This window comes from Bufo gargarizans, chromosome 7 (genome assembly GCF_014858855.1).
Source record: "Bufo gargarizans isolate SCDJY-AF-19 chromosome 7, ASM1485885v1, whole genome shotgun sequence".
In the NCBI taxonomy this organism is placed as follows: Eukaryota; Metazoa; Chordata; class Amphibia; order Anura; family Bufonidae; genus Bufo; species Bufo gargarizans.
Genome location: NC_058086.1, coordinates 197,256,305 through 197,276,406, shown reverse-complemented (window position 1 = coordinate 197,276,406; position 20,102 = coordinate 197,256,305). Strand labels below are relative to the sequence as shown.

At 48.3% G+C, this 20,102-nt stretch overlaps 1 protein-coding gene across 1 annotated transcript in view; it reads left to right on the top strand.

The window, feature by feature from the left end:
• Positions 1-1,962: 1,962 nt before the first annotated feature.
• Positions 1,963-20,102, top strand: part of EOGT (EGF domain specific O-linked N-acetylglucosamine transferase) — a 31,532-nt gene continuing 13,392 nt past the window's right edge. Inside the window, exons 1-9 of the mRNA XM_044302073.1 lie at positions 1,963-2,100; positions 2,777-2,995; positions 3,908-4,008; positions 5,030-5,138; positions 5,203-5,297; positions 5,370-5,474; positions 8,961-9,067; positions 9,575-9,678; positions 19,108-19,200. Of these exons, the coding sequence (XP_044158008.1) occupies positions 2,792-2,995; positions 3,908-4,008; positions 5,030-5,138; positions 5,203-5,297; positions 5,370-5,474; positions 8,961-9,067; positions 9,575-9,678; positions 19,108-19,200 (918 nt within the window). The 5' untranslated portion in view covers positions 1,963-2,100; positions 2,777-2,791. The remainder of the gene's footprint in view (positions 2,101-2,776; positions 2,996-3,907; positions 4,009-5,029; positions 5,139-5,202; positions 5,298-5,369; positions 5,475-8,960; positions 9,068-9,574; positions 9,679-19,107; positions 19,201-20,102) is intronic.

Sequence of the window (20,102 nt, the reverse complement as noted above, 5' to 3'; positions counted from 1 at the left end):
ACTCTGAGGATGCCCCCCCCCCCGGGGACAATGACTCTGAGGACGCCCCCCCCCCGGGGACAATGACTCTGAGGACGCCCCCCCCATCCCAGGAACAATGACTCTGAGGATGCCCCCCCCCCCCATCCCAGGGACAATGACTCTGAGGATGCCCCCCCCCCGGGGACAATGACTCTGAGGATGCCCCACCCCCCGGGGACAATGACTGAGGACACCCCCCCATCCCAGGGACAATGACTCTGAGGATGCCCCTCCCCCGGGGACAATGACTGAGGATGCCCCCCCCCATCCCAGGGACAATGACTCTGAGGATGCCCCCCCCCCGGGGACAATGACTCTGAGGACGCCCCCCCCCCCCGGGGACAATGACTCTGAGGACGCCCCCCACCATCCCAGGAACAATGACTCTGAGGACGCCCCCCCCCCCCCGGGGACAATGACTCTGAGGACACCCCCCCATCCCAGGAACAATGACTCTGAGGATTGCCCCCCCCCCCCATCCCAGGGACAATGACTCTGAGGATGCCCCCCCCCGGGGACAATGACTCTGAGGACGCCCCCCCCCCCCCCGGGGACAATGACTCTGAGGATGCCCCACCCCCCGGGGACAATGACTGAGGACACCCCCCCATCCCAGGGACAATGACTCTGAGGATGCCCCCCCCCCCGGGACAATGACTCTGAGGACGCCCCCCCCCCCAATCCCAGGAACAATGACTCTGAGGACGCCCCCCCCCCGGGGAAAATGACCCTGAGGACACCCCCCCCCCCAAGCGACAATGACTCTGAGGACGCGGCCCCCCCCCCCAGGGACAATGACTCTGAGGACGCCCCCCCCCCCTCCAGGGACAATGACTCTGAGGACGCCCCCCCCCCCTCCAGGGACAATGACTCTGAGGACGTGCCCCCCCCCCTCCAGGGACAATGACTCTGAGGACGTGCCCCCCCCCACCCAGGGACAATGACTCTGAGGACGTGCCCCCCCACCCAGGGACAATGACTCTGAGGACGCGACCTGCCCGCCCCCTAGGGACAATGACTCTGAGGACGCCCCCCCCTCCAGGGACAATGACTCTGAGGACGCGCCCCCCCCCCAGGGACAATGACTATGAGGACGCACCCCCCCCCCCTCCAGGGACAATGACTCTGAGGATGCCCCCCCCGGGGACAATGACTCTGAGGACGCCCCCCCCCCCATCCCAGGAACAATGACTCTGAGGACGCCCCCCCCCCGGGGAAAATGACCCTGAGGACACCCCCCCCCCCCCAAGCGACAATGACTCTGAGGACGCGGCCCCCCCCCCCAGGGACAATGACTCTGAGGACGCACCCCCCCCCCCCCCCCCCAGGGACAATGACTCCGAGGACGCCCCCCTCCAGGGACAATGGACAATGACTCTGAGGACGCCCCCCCCCCCCCAGGGACAATGACTCTGAGGACGCGATCACCCCCCCCCCCCCAGGGACAATGACTCTGAGGACGCGATCACCCCCCCCCCCCCCAGGGACAATGACTCTGAGGACGCGATCACCCCCCCCCCCAGGGACAATGACTCTGAGGACGCACCCCCCCCCCCCCCCAGGGACAATGACTCCGAGGACGCCCCCCTCCAGGGACAATGGACAATGACTCTGAGAGGACGCCCCCCCCCCCCCCAGGGACAATGACTCTGAGGACGCGATCACCCCCCCCCCCCCCCCCCCCCCAGGGACAATGACTCTGAGGACGCGATCACCCCCCCCCCCCCCCCCCCCCCCAATGACTCAATGACTCTGAGGATGTGCCTCCCGCCAGGGACAATCTAGGGGCACCAGGAATGAGCCGAGGGCACTGGTAGGGAGGCATTAAACTGCTGGATACCCGGGATTTAGGGGCACACATGTCATGGACAGGGGGCACCACCCATCAGACACCGGTAGGGGGCACTGCATCACTATACGGAGGGTACCGTCCGTGCCGCCTCTGCATCCTCCCAGTGGGTGACGGCCCTCCTCCCTGTCACCGCCCCGGGCTTCCGGCAGAGACTAGAGCCGGCCCAGCCTCCAGCGAGCCGGGCACTGAGGGGGTGATGCGGCCGGACACTGAGCAGCTGGACCCGGGTGAGAAGATAACGGAGGGAAGGGTGCGCCGCCATTATACTGCCTCGTATTCATCCAGCCTGTGGCGGAACTACAACTCCCAGCGAGCAGCCCTGATCTCAGGGCACGCTGGGAGTTGTAGTTTCACACAGGTTGCATGCTGCAAAATCATTGGGGGCTGTTGCAATAGAAAAGTGGAACAGTTACCATAGCGACCTACTTGGTTGCTAAGGGCAACTGATTCACTTTTCTGCTGCACCATCAGAACTGAGTGCCCTGCTGCTGTGGTGACACTACAACTCCCAGCGTGTTGTTTCCACTTCATGCACCCAGCAGCTAGGAGGAATACCACTCCCAGCATACTGTTTACACTCCTGCACCCAGCTAGGAGGACTACAAATCCCAGCAAGTCCTATACTTGATGGGAAGAATAGCACAGCAATGCAGCGCCATTCTTCCTCCGATAGTCAATGGCGTCCGTTATGTGAAATGGAAGAAGGTGATGGAGGTGTGAACAGATGTGTGGGGATTCTGCTGCTTTCAACCTTTCCATTGAATTCAATGGAAAGCGTGTAATGCCTCCATTTCCCCTGTGGTGGCGCTGCAAGAAAATTTGCTGCCGGTTTTCCACACAGATCTCGGCAGTCGGACGTCCCGTAGAAGATTATTTTCTATATTTTTTGTGTTTCATTTCCAGAAGCTGAGCGTTGTCATGATCGGCCCAGTCCTCGGATTATTACTACACGTAATCGGCCTCGCAGCTCAAAGTCCAGTTGTCTCTGCAGAACAGAACGTCTCCTCCCCGTCTTATGACTTCCAGAAGATCAATCTACCGGCCGGGCACCTGCCCTACTTCCTGCACAACAACCCGTATGTGGCCAGATCCTGCGGTCAGGACCCCCGCTGCCCTTTTAGGGTAAGTGTGACAACGCCTGAGCCTAATGGGTTAAAGTGTCTGCCCGGTTGGATACAAATTTTTATATAAGGCTCAGAAAAAATAAGCATTACTCACCTTACTGATTCCCTGCCACTTCTATTCCGATGCTTACCAGGTCCCCACTGCTCTCTATGTCCTGGTCCTGGCTTAACATGCATGGACTATCTGTAAATCTCCTGCCATGTCCTGTGTGTTAAAGTAGAGACTAGCCAGGACCTGGTGAGTGTTGCTGCAGCAGCGGTGGAGGATCGGTGAGGTGAGTAATGCTTCTTTTTTATTTATTTATTTATTTATTCTTTTGCGTAATTCCCACCTTAGATATTTATGGCACCTCTGGGACCCACACCTATCTTTGGATGCGGTGCGAAGAGGTGGTTGGGAATACGGAGGTCCCCTTGTCTGACAGTAAGGGGCGTTCGCGCAGAGTTATTTGACAGCTGAGTTTGGTGTGGACACCGTGGATAGCGGTTTGTGAACACACCTAGAAGGAACGTGGTCGTGGCCATAAACCGCAGCCGCTGAATGCCAGCTTCAGTGGGAGGTTTTTGGCATGGGATCAAGTCCACGCCAAATCAAGCTGTCAAAAAAGGTTCCTTACGAAAATGGCGTGGCAGAGCCCACTTGGCTGCCCCCCGTAGTCCCAACCACCTCTGTCCACCCCCATCTAGGGAGAACAGAATCGTGAGGGACCGGTTCTAGAGATAGGTGTGGGACCTACATCTAGATGCTATAAGCTTCTGTGATGTGAGCACCATAGACCTGACAGTGGTGTCTGCTGATCATGGAATTTGGATGGCGGTGTAAACTTGTTTCTGTCGCTACCATCGCTCTTGGCCCTGCTGCCGGTATAGATCTATAGATTTAAGCTAATGAGGGTTGTGTACCTTTCAGGATCACCTGACGCAACGGGATTCCTGCTGGGGCTATGAGAAGTCGTGCAGGAGGGAGCACAGGTTCGGCTATCCGCTCTGCGATGCGGTGGACTCTGGTTGGTAGGTGTCTGTTTTACACCCCATGATGTTATTCCAGAAGTCCTGTTTAATCAGTAACATGTAATAAAACGTAATTCCGTCCTGGAATCTCTGATTGCTATTCCTTTTAATGCTTTTCCTTTGTGTTCTTAAAGGGCCATACCTCCTTATTATAAATAGAGAATGTCAGCACAGATATCGGTGTGCACGCATGATTTATCATGGGGGTGGAAGTTCACATGTACATAGTATAGCGTGTACATAGACAATTCTGCCATAGTGTATGCTAATGCTGCCCTACAGTGCACATAATGACCGCTGCCATGATCTATAAATATATAATCCCGCTATATGTCACCTTAGGTCAGTGCCCATGATGACAGTGGTACCATTGCCAGCTGAGTGCCCCTCAGTGCTGCCTGTGCAAATTAGTGTCAGCAGAATGCCTCACGATAGTGCCAGCAGTATGTAGCGGTATAATATGTGGGTTTTGGTTACAACTCTGGTGGGCAAGGCTGGAGAAGAGAGGGATAAATAGTAAAAATTTGGCTGCTCACAGTTGCCACTGGAGGGAGCACCCTGTTCATAAACGTATACAGCTTCCATTGACGTCAGTGGAAGCTGTAAATTACGTGTGCATTCGGCGTCCTCTAGTGGCCGCTTCTTGTGAAAACCCTGTATAGCAGGGATGGCCAACCTGAGGCTCTCCAGCTGTTGCAAAACAACAACTCCCAGCATGCCCAGAGTACCTACAGCTATCAGCCTACAGCAGGGCATGGTGGGAGTTGTAGTTTTACAACAGCTGGAGGGCCGCAGGTTGACCATGCCTGCTGTATAGGAACGAAACGGTGGAGGGGAAAGGCATATGGGGCCAAATAGGGGCCCTCATGCACTCATTAATTCTGCGTTTTTTTATTTTTATTTCGGACGGACCTCGAGATGTACGTGCTGATATCTAGGCATGTTAAAAATATGTATAAAAGTAACAGAAATAGCTATTCTAGAAGTCGTTTCATGATTAATGGCGTCCCTGTTCGCCTAGGGCAAAGAACTTGGAGGGCGCCCAAGAAGTATTCTGGAGACAGGCAGACTTTGGTTATGTTATGGAGCGGCTGGCTGAAGCAGAAGTCCTCTGCCGTCCACGTGGGCAGGTCCGTATTCACACGTGCAGCGCTTCTTCTGACGGCGGTCGTCTGACACGTCTGTCTCTTACAGGGAGGCTCTCTCTTGGCCTGCTCCAGCCACCTCCAGCACTGCAGAGCCACCAACTTGTATCTGGACTTAAGAAATCCGAGAAGATCACAAGACAGGTTGGTAGCGCTTTATGTTCGCTCCATTCTCTTCCATGGGACGGAAGGTATTTATTTTCCCCTCTTTTACAGATTTAAAGAGGACTTTATACAAGAAGGTGAGATCGGAGGCCATTGTGAGCTCGACTCGCAGAAGCTGCTTTCTCAAGGTGATCGCAAGAGCCCCCTCCAGTCTTGGTAGGTGTTCTCTTACACATTCTGCCATCTCTGGTGTTGGCGGGAGGCAGACCGCAACGATTCCCACCGATCACGACAACGAAGATGCCAATGGCCGCACTTCATCCTGGGATGTTCCACAAAGCGCTGCGGCCGCCTGATTATAGCGATTTGGTGGGGGTCCTGCCAAGAACGGGTACACCCCTGATTGAGTGGAGCCAAAGTCGCACATGCTCACTCCATTCAACTCAATGAGGCTGCCGGAGATAGCCGAGTACAAGCGCTCTGCTATCTGGCGGTGCCATAGAGTATGGCGGACACACAGGCACGTCTGCCGCTCCATTTAAACATGGGAGCACAGGACCCCTTTTCTCTTGATGGGCGGACGACCCAGCAGTCGGACACTTATCTCCTCCATGTGGATAGGGGATAAGTTATCTTAATGGGACGCCCCCTTTAAGCCTCATGACTATTTACATTTTTTAAAGGGCTACACTGTGGCCCTAGAGGGTTAATCCAGTGGCATCGTGGGCCAGTCAATGCGTTCTCTCGCACACTCTCTCTTTTAAAGGAGTTGTCTGGTCAATTAAACTTTAAAAAATAAAAATGGTGTAAAAGAATTCCTACTCGCCTTAGCGATTCCTCGCCGCTCCCATTCCAACACGTCACCGTTCCCACTGGTCACTGCCCGCATTGGTGACCCACCTCAGCCTAATAGGCTTGTGTAGATGGCGGACCCGGAGGCCCCCGTTAGTCACCCTGTGATCACGTTGCGGAGCTGTTGATGGAGGGAACCCCTTGTCTTTGTCTAACCACTTTAATGCTGCAGTCAAAAATTGACCACAGCATCTAAGGGGTTAAACTGCCGTATTCTGAGTTCTCTCTTCTCCCGGCATGACCCAGGGCATTGGGTTACTGCCCCGCTCCAGGGCTCATTCACACGGCCTCCGAGCCGCCTTTTTTTGAGGCTCGTGTGCGGACTCATACATTTCAATGGGGCCACAAGAGATGCGGACAGCACTCCGTTTGCTGTCCGCATCCGTTGCTCCGTTCCGTGGTCCCGCAAAAATTATGAGTCCTGTCCTATTCTTGTCCGTTTTTCGGAGAAGAATAGGCATTTCTATAATAGGTCTCCCGTTCCATTCCGCAAATTGCGGAATGAGCCCTTACCCGTATTTGCGCCAATAGAGAGTTACCTTAGCGTCTCCCTTTTATAGAATCCCCCTGCAAAAAAAAATCAACGCCAGTGTAATCAAGTGTAATTAATGCATTTGCACGTCCTATGGGCAGAAATTGATGGAAGAGCGCGGCGTCTCACTTTAGCAGGCATTGATTGTGCGAATTGCCAACTGCTAAATCTGCTTTTTTTGGGAGAAAACTAATATTTAGGACGACAAGAATGACTTTTCCTTGGCTTTAAAGCAGGAAGCACTGGAGCCGTACAGATTCTGTGCAAAGCAGCAAAATAAACATAAAAAACCATCAGCGCCGGGGTCATCCAGTAGGAAGTTCTTATTTCTGCCTCGGGTGACACATGGGTTTCCTATTGGTCTGTTGATGCTGGTGTTGGCCGGCAGCCATGACGGTTCCTAGAACTAATAGCGCTGAGCGGGAGATGATGACTCCGCCGAGAATAATGGAGATTAAATGAATGAAACTCTGGGAATTTCTGAATCTTTTATGGTTGTTTGTCCTTTTGTTTATATAATAAAAAAAAAACTTTAAGGGTGCATTCACACGACCGTAATTGTTTTGCGGTCCGCAAATTGCGAATCCGCAAAACAGGGATTCCGACCATGTGCGTTCCGCATTTTGCGGACCTCACATGGCTGGCGCTATATAGAGAATGCCTATTCTTGTCTACGGTTGCGGACAAGAATAGGACATGCTCTATATTTTTAGCAGGGCCGCGGTACGGAACAACGGGTGCGGACAGCACACTGTGTGCTGTCTGCATCTTTTGCGGCCCCATTGAAATTAATGAGTCCGCACCCGTTCCGCAAAATTGCGGAATGGATGCGGATCCATTTATACGGTCGTGTCCAGCTTTTTCTATATTTTTATTTTATATATTTATTTTTTTAATCTCACCCCTAGCCTGCTGTACCTGGTGAAAAAAATCGCACTCGCCTTTTTCTTGCCCTTCTGCCTCCACTGAACTTCCAATCCCCGTCCTGTCTACTTCTGGATACACGTGGTCATGGAATAACGGGCTTCAGCAGTGATGTGTCTCCAAGCAGCATGTGACCCACCACATTTATAGCTTAAATTGACCAGTGGTGCAGACTGGAAATCAGCAGCATGGCAGCTTACGGGGTGGATTTCCCCTGAAAATCGGCAGGGGAGATTCCTTTGTGGAAGATCAGCCCTGTGTGGCCAGATGCCAAAGGAGGTTTCCGGGATCAGCATATTGATATCCTCAGGATAGACCATCAATGGGATCATTATTAGGGTCTGACTCTTGGCACAACTGTTTGAAGGGGCTGCAGTGGCGCGTATTTACTACAAATCCTATCACCTCAGTGTAAAGAAATCATAGACGGAGAGCGGAGGTAGCGCACTTTCTGCAGTGATTGTCCCAGTGGGATTTTATTTTTATTACTTTCTGATATATATATATATATATATATATTCACCACTAAGGATATGGCCACACGTAGAACGTGGAAAAATCGGCACCTAATTCAACTGATTTCAGTGCGAAAAACGCTGCAGATTTCACTCTCTGCATTGTAAAGGGTGAAATTCTGCAGATTTAACCCCTTAAAGAGTCTCTGTTGGGATGATCAACCCTACTAAACCAGGCATACTGCTTGGTAGGGTTGATCATGCTGACTTTTCTTTTGTATTATGTATGAGTATCAGGAAAGAAGTAAAATGTATGCTAGAGGTGTGTGATAGCATGATATGGACATGCCTACAGCCTAGCAAGTATAGGATTTTGCATTAGGCCATTTTGCTATACACATGAGATTGTAATTTCTTTTAATGTTTATTATGGGTTAAAAGAGGGAGAAAAGTGGACAAGTCTCTTTTGGGATTTGAACCGGAGACTCTCTATATAGAAGGCAGAACAATTACCTACAGGCTTTAAACCCACCATGTTGACAATAGTGGTTTTCTGTGCTTAGAAAGCTAATACATATTACTGCTGTACTTAGAAAGCTAATACATATTACTGCTGTACTTAGAAAGCTAATACATATTACTGCTGTACTTAGAAAGCTAATACATATTGCTGGTTCCTTCACAGGCACAATATATGATTATACAGGTGTTCTTTAATATAGGTTTATATTATATTAGTGTTCTATAGTAGAGGTCCACATTGACGCCTGTGATGACCTGCCTTCGGCATATTTCTCGACTACACGCATACTGACTGTCCTTTATGGAAAGTGATGTTTTTATAAGAATCTTACTTACTTGATTGTTGAAGATTTTATAATATTCTTGGCTGAACCTTCTCTCACATTTTTTGTTTATTTTGTATTCCTGTGATTCCAGGTTTGCGGAGTTGCAGACGTACGGCTCCCTAACCTTCAGACCTATAGAAGATGGACACTGTGACGTCATTGTTGAGAAGCCTACGTACATCATGAAGTTAGATGCAGGTAATGTAGTTTAGACACCCACTCAGACTACACAGGCTCGGGGACGTGTACCTTACTGCTAGATGCCAGGGGGCACCAACGATCCAATATACCTGGGTGTTCAAATACACGACTAGGACAACAAACTGAAACTCTACCCTGGGTGAAGGAGAGCCCAGCTCTCACAGTGCAGTCCGTCTATTATGCAAAGTATAATATAGTAAAGTTCCTTTGATCCGACATTTGATAATCTAGAAGGCCTCCTTTAGTGCTGTGCAATATAACCAGACTAGACTGCATACAATGCAAACAGATAGATTTTTCATATTTAATTTTAGCTTCCCCTCCCCTTTCTACATTTTTGTGAGCCGTCCGATGATCCAGATAATATCATCAATCTGACAACTGTCCGGTCATGTTGATTTTTATTTACTCGGGAAGATATGGTGGATTAGGATTAGGAAACACATTTATAGGCTTGTTTCTTCGCTGATTAATATTCCAAATCTTGTCTTTTCATTGTTTTAGGTGTGAATATGTATCATCATTTCTGTGATTTTGTGAATCTCTATATTACGCAACATATTAATAACTCCTTCAACACAGATGTCCATATTGTCATGTGGGATACAGTAAGCACTTTTTGTTTGTTTTCTTTTGTTTTTTTGTTTTTTCTTTACTTTTTGTTTGTTTTCTCTACTTTTTGTTTGTTTTTCTCTAATTTTTGTTTTGTTTGTTTTTTCTCTACTTTTTTTTTCCTCTACTTTTTTTTTGCTTGGGGTACATGTCAGAAAAATAACATATAAATATAAAATATCATTCTCTTTTGATCTGAAATGCAGCAGTACCAGCTCCCCTTAAAGGGGTATTCCAGTAATTTGAATGTATCTCCTATCAACAGAATAGGAGATAACTGGTAAATTGGTGTGGCCCCCACTGGTCGTGAGAACAGGGGCCCCTCAGAATGCACACTGCCACTCCATTCATTGGCCGGAGATAGCCAAGCACAGCCTGCAGCTATCCCTGACAGTCCCATAGAGATGAATGGAGCGTCAGTGCGCGTGCCCGACCCGCAGCTCCGTTCTTTCCTACCACGTTACGCGTCAATTTTTTATAACATTCATAATAAATAAATACTAACCTAAATAATGAAGCTCTGAAGTAGCATTTTGTAGCATTCGTTTTTATTAGGTAGCCTGACGCTGGGTTCAGACCTGAGCGTACTTGAAAGTACGCTCTGTATGCGCGATTGTACGGGCGTTTGCAATCGCGCATACAGAGACAAGCGAACGCCCATTGTCGCGCGTTCCCGCTGAAGTCTATGTACGGGAACGCGCGACAAGACGCCCCAAAGAAGCTCCTGTACTTCTTGGGGCGTCGGGCGTTTTACAGCACGTAGAAACGCGCTGTAAAACGCTCAGGTCTGAACCCAGCCTAAATTAGATGTTGGGTGTTAGTTAGGACTAGTTCTGGGGAACGTTCATCAGTTTAGAGGGCAAGTGATGTGTGTAGTTTTTAAAATGGTCACTTCTGGAAGGGGCCTCATTTTTGGCACCTCTGCAAACGCTTGGCATGGCGCATGAACACAAAGTTCACTTCAAAAGCAGAGGTCGTGAATTTTTACTGTATAGTAATACTGAAATACATGTATGAATAGGGTTTTATCTGCGGAATGTGCACATTTCTACAGCAAGGGTTGTTTAGGGATGATGCAGCAGGACATTCAGCGGCTGTGAGGGGCATGAAATCAGACTCTGTCTCCCAAAAAATCTCTGTAAATAACAGCCTGATGTTGGGGTGGGGTTCCTTGGTTTTGCTGGTGATTATTCAGATGTTTGTAGAAATAGGTTGCTGTCAGCCAAGTGGTGGCCTCTTGAGAAGCACGTATGGAGTTTCCTGTTACCACCTGCAGCTCTGAGCCACTGTAATGTGGACCCTGGAGGATATACGGTATCTGCTTATTCTTGGGCGTGAGAACAGGAAGCAAATTCTTCTGTTTGTTATGGAGCCGAGGACGCAGGCTGGTGAATTGCCAAAGTGCACGCCGTGCCAGTGGAGAGCAGGATTTAGTGTCGAAGGAGGGAGAATTTTACTGGAGACTGTAAGAGGAGCTTTCAGGAGCCTCGAGACATTGTAAAGCATTGTAAGGATGGCAGTTTTGTGATACTTTCTGATAGCAAAATGTTTTATGGAGGTGAAGAGGAATCTTTTACATTTTTTTATTTATTTTCTTTTTAGTGTTTGCAGCGTTTTAGTTCCCTGCGTCGTTATTACATTTTAGACGGATCTGCTAATCATAGGAACGTGCCTGCTCCAAATTACTAAGCAAAGTATAGGGCTGCCTGTTATTTTAAAAAATGCCCTACTTTCTACAGATCTGGAATGGTGTTAAGGTATTCCGATCAGAAGCATTTATCACCTATACAATTTATAGGCGACAAATGCTAGATTGGTGGTGGCGGCGGGGGTCTAACTTTTGGGAATCCCACCAATCTCTACTTCAGGGGTTCCTGCTCTCCCCATCTGCAAGAGTCACAGTATTTTTCGCCCTACACGAGTCACAGTATTTTTCGCCCTACAAGAGATTCACCTAGGTTTTAACAAAGAAAACTAAGAGAAAAAAAAAAGATTTTTCATCTGATCTGGTCTGATAAAAATATTAATTTTTTATTTTTCATTAGCAGAGAAAAAAAGAAAAAATATATTTTTCATCAGACCTCACTCAGATCAGACTCCTAAATCAGATCCCCAATCCTCATCTGACCTAAAATAAGATCCCCAAACCTCATCAGACCTCCAAATCAGACCCCTAAAATAAGACCCCCAAACCTCATCAGACCTTCAAATAAGACCCCCAATGCTCGGATCAGACAACACAAATCAGACTCCCAGTGTCAGACCCTCAGTGCTCATACTCCCCCCTCCCCCCCCAATGCTCAGATCTTCCCCCCATGCTCATATCTCCCCTCTTCTTAGATCTGACCCCCATGCTCAGACCTGACCGACCAATGCTCAAACAAGACCCCTCATGCTTAGATCTGCCCCCATACTCATATCTGACCCCATGCTCAAATCTGACCCCATGCTCAAATCTGAACCCCCATGCTCAGATCAGACCCCCATGCTCAGATAAGACCCCCATTGCTCAGATCAGGATCCCCATGCTCAGATCAGACCCCTATGCTCAGATTAGACCCCCATGCTCAAATCTGAACCCCCATGCTCAGATCAGACCCCCATGCTCAGATCAGACCCCCATTGCTCAGATCAGACACCCATTGCTCATATCAGACCCCCATTGCTCATATCAGACCCCCATTGCTCATATCAGACCCCATTGCTCAGATCAGACCCCCATTGCTCAGATCAGACCCCCATTGCTCAGATCAGACCCCCATTGCTCAGATCAGGATCCCCATGCTCAGATCAGACTCCCATTGCTCAGATCAAACCCCCATTGCTCAGATAAGACCCCCATTGCTCAGATCAGACCCCCATTGCTCAGATCAGACCCCCATTGCTCAGATCAGACCCCCATTGCTCAGATCAGACCCCCATTGCTCAGATCAGACACCCATTGCTCAGATCAGACACCCATTGCTCAGATCAGACCCCCATTGCTCAGATCAGACACCCATTGCTCAGATCAGACCCCCATTGCTCAGATCAGACCCCCCCCCATGCTCAGATCAGAACCTCCCATGCTTAGATCAGACTCCCATTGCTCAGATCAGACCCCCATTGCTCAGATCAGACCCCCATTGCTCAGATCAGACCCCCATTGCTCAGATCAGACCCCCATGCTCAGATCAGAACCTCCCATGCTTAGATCAGACCCCCCATGCTCAGTTCTATAATTTAAAAAAAAATCTCTTCCCTCTCCTGATCAGGCACTGGGCTCCTGCTCGGGCACCTGCTACTCTGCAGGTCTGACACGCTCTCCACTGTGACCTGATGAGCACAACGTCAGGTCATAGAGCGTGTCCCCACGTACTACGCATCAGGACGTAGTGGAGAGTAAGCTGGAGCTGCAAAGTAGCAACAGTGCTCGATCAGGAAAACAGATCTGAACATGGGGTGGAGAGCGAGCCGCCTGACTGCTTCCCGGCTCCACAGCTAGAGCCACACTTGAAGAAGCAAAGAGCCGCATGCGGCTCAAGAGCCACAGTTTGGCCAGGCCCTGCTATAGACTTTTAACAAAGAGTCAGGGTGTATGCTTACCCACTGCTCCATTCAAACCCCTCCTAGCCGCGGTCTGGGGGGGAGGGGGGAATGGGGTCCTCTGTTCTAATGATCGGTGTTGGTTCTAAGGCCTCTTCACATGAGTGAGTTTTCCACGCGGTTGCAATGCGTGACGTGAACGCATAGCACCCACACTGAATCCTGACTCATTCTTTTCAATGGGTCTGTGTACATGAGCGTTTTTTATTACGCATCAGTTCTGCGTTGCGTAAAAAGCATGTTCTATATTCTGCGTTTTTCACGCAGCCCATGCCCCATAGACGTGAATGGGGCGTCAGTGAAAAACGCATTGCATCCGGAAGCAAGTGCGGATGCAATGCGTTTTTCACTGAAGGTTTGCTAAGAGATGTTGTTTGTAAACCTTTAGTTTATCACGCGCGGGAAAAACGTCTCAAAACGCATTGCACCCTCACGGAATAAACTGAACGCAATCGCAGACAAAACTGACTCAATTTGCTTGCAAAATGGTGCAAGTTTCCCTGAACGCATCCGGACCCATCCCGTGTGAAAGAAGCCTTAGAGCCTCACTAATCTAGCATCCATTACCTATCCAAATGAATAGGCGATGAATGCATCTGACTAGAATACCGATTTAACTGCAGACTTAAAGGCTTTGTACACCTTTGGGGTCATTTTTTTTCTTTACTATTGCATTATACCCATTTTGAGCTAAAAATATGTTTTTTCAAATGCTCTTTATTAAAAATTTGGAGCCCTTTTCTCTGTACAGAGCGGAGATGCTCTAGTAGCGGGATCTGAATTTTCTCTCTGTTCTGTCAGGCAGCTCACCTGACAGGCTCCTTATCTCTGATCTCTGACCTTATAAACACTCATTAAAGGGTTTCTACCACTTTGATTTCACATAATTAGGTGTCAGACACTAGCGATCCGCTAGTGTCTGCTCTGCCAAACAATCCTAATATAATAGCTTTTGGGGCAGCCGTTTCGCTAAAAAAAGATATGCAAATGACCCTCTAGGTGCTATGGGGGCGTCATTAGCACCTAGAGGATCGGTCTACCTTCACAAAATGCCGCCGCCCAGCGCGTCCCTCCAGCCCGCCCATCTCCTCCGGAATGCGATCAAGCGGACGAAGTCTGTATTCGGCGCATGCGCAGTGAATGTCCGACCGCTTCCCTGCTCAGACATCTCCACTGCGCCTGCGCCAATGACGTCATAGTGCTCTGAGGAACAGGCGCAGTGGAGATGTCTGTGCAGAAAGCGGTCGGACATTCACTGCGCATGCGCCGAATACAGACGCGCACGGCGCATGCGCGAGAATTCGTCCGCTTGATCGCATTCCGGAGGAGATGGGCGGGCTGGAGGGATGCGCTGGGCGGCGGCATTTTGTGAAGGTAGACCGATCCTCTAGGTGCTAATGACGCCCCCATAGCACCTAGAGGGTCATTTGCATATCTTTTTTTAGCGAAACGGCTGCCCCAAAAGCTATTATATTAGGATTGTTTGGCAGAGCAGACACTAGCGGATCGCTAGTGTCTGACACCTAATTATGTGAAAACAAAGTGGTAGAAACCCTTTAAAGCCCAATCCTTATCTTTCTAATAAGAATGTGACTTAAATAAAGGTGAATTTACACTGCTGGATATTCGGGCAGATTATCGGGGACAAACCTTGCTTGCTCGTTCCCAACAATCTACACATCTAAATGTTCCACCGATGACCTGAACGTTTTGCTAGGTCACAAGCATGACCACCACTAATGGATTGCAGGGTGGTCATTACCATGGAAACGAGCAGTATAAAATGAATCAAGCCAGCAAAGGCAATATGGAGAATCACAATACATTAGTAAGTGCCTTGTATTAACTTTCTCTACTTGATAAATGCCACTTGCTGAAGTGAGAGATCCCCTTTAAGTGTTTATGACCATTTAATAATTTAGAGATAAAGTTTATCAGATGACCGGCACAAAGTGAAAGTACCAGTCACACAGCTAGAAAAACAGTTAACCGTTTGTGACAGAAAGGCTCAATATTTTTAATAAAGACCAATAGAAAAAATGATTTTAGCCCAAAACAAATAAAATTCATGTTCATATGTGCCTGCATTGCTGAGAAAAATTATGTTTTAAAATATGCAAATGAGCCACTAGGAGCAACGGGGGCGTTGTCGTTACACCGAGAGGCTCAGCTCTCTCTGCAACTGCCGCTCCCTCTGCACTTTGTCAGGGCCAGGTGTGATCACTTTTACACTGCCTGGTCCCGTCAGTCAAAGTGCAGGGAGCAACGGCAACGCCCTCATTGCTCCTTGTGGCTCATTTGCATATAATAAAACATAATTTTTCTCAGCAATGCGGGCACATATGAACATGGGACCAACACAGATGTCTTCAGCTGCCAAGTGCACATGTAACAGGTCAGCCGGTGTCATAGGGACAAAACTGCTGACAGATGCCCTTTAATAAAGGTTGTCTATTGATAGAAACTCATCCCTTATCCATAGGACAGGGGATGAATATATGATCTGTCCAACTGCTGGGACCACCACAGATCCTGTCCTGTGTCCCTGTATGAATGAAGCGATAGGTCAAGGATGCATGCTGCTGCTCCAGTGCTTCTCTATGGGACGGCCAGACATAGCTGAGAGCTCAGTTATTTCCATCAGTCCTATAAAGCAGTGTTTCCCAACCAGTGTGCCTCCAGTTGTTGCAAAACTACACCTCCCAGCATGCCCGCACAACCAAAGGCTGCCCTGGCATGCTGGGAGTTGTAGTTTTGCAACAGCTGGAGGCACGCTGGTTGAGAAACACTGCTATAGAGAATGAATGGAGTGGCAGCATGCATCCTTGACCTGCCGCTCCATTCATACAGAAATACAGAGCCCTTATTCTCATGATCAGTGGGGGTCCCAGAGTTTGGACGCTGACAGAATTCCACCATTTTTCTGTATGACTGTGTGAATGGTACTTTGTGTAAGAAAAATAGAGCTCCAATCCCCGTAAGGTATCATGTCCTCCCGCTCCTGGCATCAACCTTGGCAGTTGGCCACCAATTTGGTTACTGGTTTGTGACCAGCCTGATTAACCCCTTCAACACTGATTGCTATTCCGACAAATGAGAGGGACTGCCTTATCGCTCCCCTGTCAGTCCCAGCATTGGGGTTGCTGCGCCTGATGGTTTTATATTGACAGCCTGGGAATGCCACAGGATCCTCATGCCTGGAAGGCCACGTCTACGGTATCCGCTAGCAGATGCCTGTGCATTTTACGGCATATGCACAGGTATCAATATAAGGTCATCTAGAATCATGACGTTGCATTGTAGTTGTAAAAAAAAGCTATTTATAAAGTAAGAGTCTCCTAATGGAATGAAAAAATATATATTAAAGGGGTTGTCCCACAAATTTAATAACTAAGAGCAGGTGGCGCTATACAGATGCATTTTATTGAATAACTCCGTGGCTATGCAACATTTTCTATTACATACAATTACTAAATTATTCAGATCCAGGGGCTGGTTTGGAAAATATTGAATTTTTTGCATGGCATACCCATCAATTTTTTTACATTTTTTTATCATTTGATATCCTCATGTTCCTAACAATCCCTTCAATATATGTATCATGTCAATTGCTGTGAATGGTAAACAATGTTGGAATTGTTCTTTCCCATGCATTTTGCCATTATGTAATTTTTGTATAAGGGGTTTTCCGAGATGTTAATACCAACCGATGATTTATCCTCTGGATAGGTCATCAGTATCTGATCGGTGGGGTTCCGACACCCAGGACCCACCGATCAGCTGTTCGAGAAGACAGCGGCGGTTGCTTTTCCTAGGCCGAGTGACGACACATTCATCAGTCACATGGCCTAGGCGCAGCTCGGCCCCATAGAAGTGAATGGGACTGAGCGTGATAACAAGCACAACCGCTATACAATGTACGGCGCTGTGCTTGATTAGCTGCAAGAACGGCGCGGCGCTCACAGGAGAGACGGTGCCTTCTCTAACAGCTCGGACCCCCACCAATCAGATACTAATGACCTATCCTGAGGATAAGTCATTATTAAAATCTTGGAAAAACCTTTTAACTGCATTGCATAGCCTATATTACAGCAACCCAGCCTGAAGAAGGGCTCAGCATCACTGTACACTATGGCAGTGACTTCGGTAAATCTTATTTCCTGGAAGTGCTGCCTCTACTTTTTTGCTTGACGCTTAGGCCCAAAATTAATTTTGTCCATAAGGGGTTAACCTAATAGAATGAAATTGCAAATAAGTCAATTTCCACATTGTCTTCCAAGTCCCTGCTAGTTCTGTTGTTTAGTTTCCTTTTTCCATCAGAAAACGGTGAAAGTGGGTAACCTTTTCACTGCTCTCAAATAAATGGTTTAGGGCGGAGAGGACCTGCCAAAGCCTGAGATCTCTACACAAAGAGCGGTATTTTTCAATCCGCAATAGAATTGAAAAAAATGATTGCCCAAAACCAGAGGTTGGCAGCACGCCCCTTATAGTGCTCACTTGTTGATCAGCGGTTGCAGCTGGTCCCGTAGGGTTCGGGTTCATTCACGGGCCGCCTAAAAGGACAGGTAATCGGCTTATCTTTACTGGGCAGATGGGTTCTGCTTACAAAAAGGAAATTGTCCTCTGCAACCTGTGTCAAAGGAGACCCTTCTGATGTATAATCCAATCTCCCCAGCCATTGAGATGTGGGGGGCTCCCGGGAGACGGAGCAGATCTGTGTCGTGCCAAGTATTACAACGACCCATATATCATCTCCCCCGACCGTCTCGAATAATAACCATTGACTGCACGACTGATAATTCTTCAGGTCGGGGCTTTCCCAGGAGATATTACAGTCATTGTTCGTGTACTGAAAAATGTGTCCCCCCTCCCCCCAAAAAACCCCAAAAACATTACAGTCCCTTACTGTGTCTTGGTGCTTTCCAAAGCTCAAGGCGTTAGGTGTCAAAATATTCAACACATTCAGAAAATGCACAAGTTTTTTTTTTTTATCTGATCGGTGGGGGTGCAACACGGGATCCCCACCGATCAGCTGTTTGAGAGGGCTACAGCTCCGTACATTGTATAGTGGCTGTGCTTGGTATTGCGCTCTGCCCCATTCACATTAATGGGGTCACATAGCCTATAAAAAGCTGGAGAAGGGCGCAGAGCTACCGAAAAGCACCGGTACCTTCTCAAACAGCTGATCGGCGATTGTCAGACCCGCACCAATCAGATAAAAAAAACTAAAAAAAAAAAAGCCCTCTAAAGGTTGACTGCACTTTAGAAAACTTTTTGATATGGGGGTTAGGGTCCGAGTGTTGAGACCCCCGACAGTCTGTCTCTCCTCGCTGCTGATGGCGTCCTCATAGGTTTTCTGTTCTGTCCGTCCAGGTTTTGCGACTTTTGAATGCCAGAAAACTGGCGTAGTTTTTCCTGCCTATATAAAGACGTCATGACCCCAATATAAACCAGTAGAGCAAGCTGTGAGCAGATACTGAGCAAGCAGGGGATGTTGGTAGATTTCAGCTCTGAAGCCTGCAGAAATGTGAATGCATGACTGGATTATAAGACGGGCTGTAAATTTGATGGGTTGTGTTTTAGAGCATCTATGGGCACAATGCATAATTAATAATTTTATTTTAATTTTTAATTTTTTTTTATACTGCCTAAAACTAAAAGTGAAGTGGCATCCCTTACTTTCCAAACTTCTGCACTGCTCTGCCAAAATGCTGCCCCCTGCAGTGAGCGAGGGGTGCTGTCTCAGGACAACCTGCCATGAATGCTGCGCAGGAGTAACTCGGAAGAGGTTTTGGTAAAAGGCACAGGATTTTAATATACGCTGTATATGTCTTTTGCAGAGTTTCTACGGCTATGGTGATTTGTTTAGCGAGACGTGGAAGGCATTCACAGACTACGAAGTTACCCACTTGAAAGCACACGACCATAAGCGGGTAAGAAGACCGGCCGCCTGGGCCCGATAATTTACTCTTACCCAGTTCTATGTAAATAGCTGTAATCATTTTTAAATGAAACGTTCGGCAACTTTCTGCTTTGTTCTCTGCTACAGTTCTTCACGGTTTTCAAGATCCCTGCTTGTTGTCTGTGAATAGGAACATACATGTTTACATCCAGAAGGTTAAAACCTGTCCTGATCATATGCAGCTGACAAGACCTTAGGGCATCTGTCAGCAGTTTTGTACCTATGACACTGGCTGACCTGTTACATATGCACTGAAGACATCTGTGTTGGCCCCATGTTCATATGTGCCCGCATTGCTGAGAAAAATTCAGTTTTAATATATGCAAATGAGCCTCTAGGAGCAATGGGGGCGTTGTCATTACACCTAGAGGCTCCGCTCTCTCTGCAGTTTTCGCATCCTCTGCACTTTGATTGACAGGGCCAGGGGGGATGTTGTTTTCAATGCCTGGCCCTGACAATCAAAGCGGACAGGGCTTGGCAGTTGCAGAGAGGGCAGAGCATCTAGGTGTAACAGAAAGCCTGACCATTTGCATATAGTTAATCATAATTTTCCTCAGCAATGCGGACACATATGAACATGGGACCAACACAGAGGCCTTCAGCTGCCAAGTGCACATGTAACAGGTCAGCCAGTGTCATAGGGACAAAACTGCTGACAGATGCCCTTTAAGTCCTGGAAGACCCCATTTAAATGCCACAAACAAATCCTTCAGCCATATGGCCATCTGTCTGCCCCCTACTTCCTGCTGATCTATCAGAAGGTTTATGGAGGAAAATAACACATTCCTGCAGGATCAGACTACACAAGGTTTGTCTGTAGTCTGTTACCATGGAGACACACAGATCTGCATAAGGAGCTGTACACACAAAATG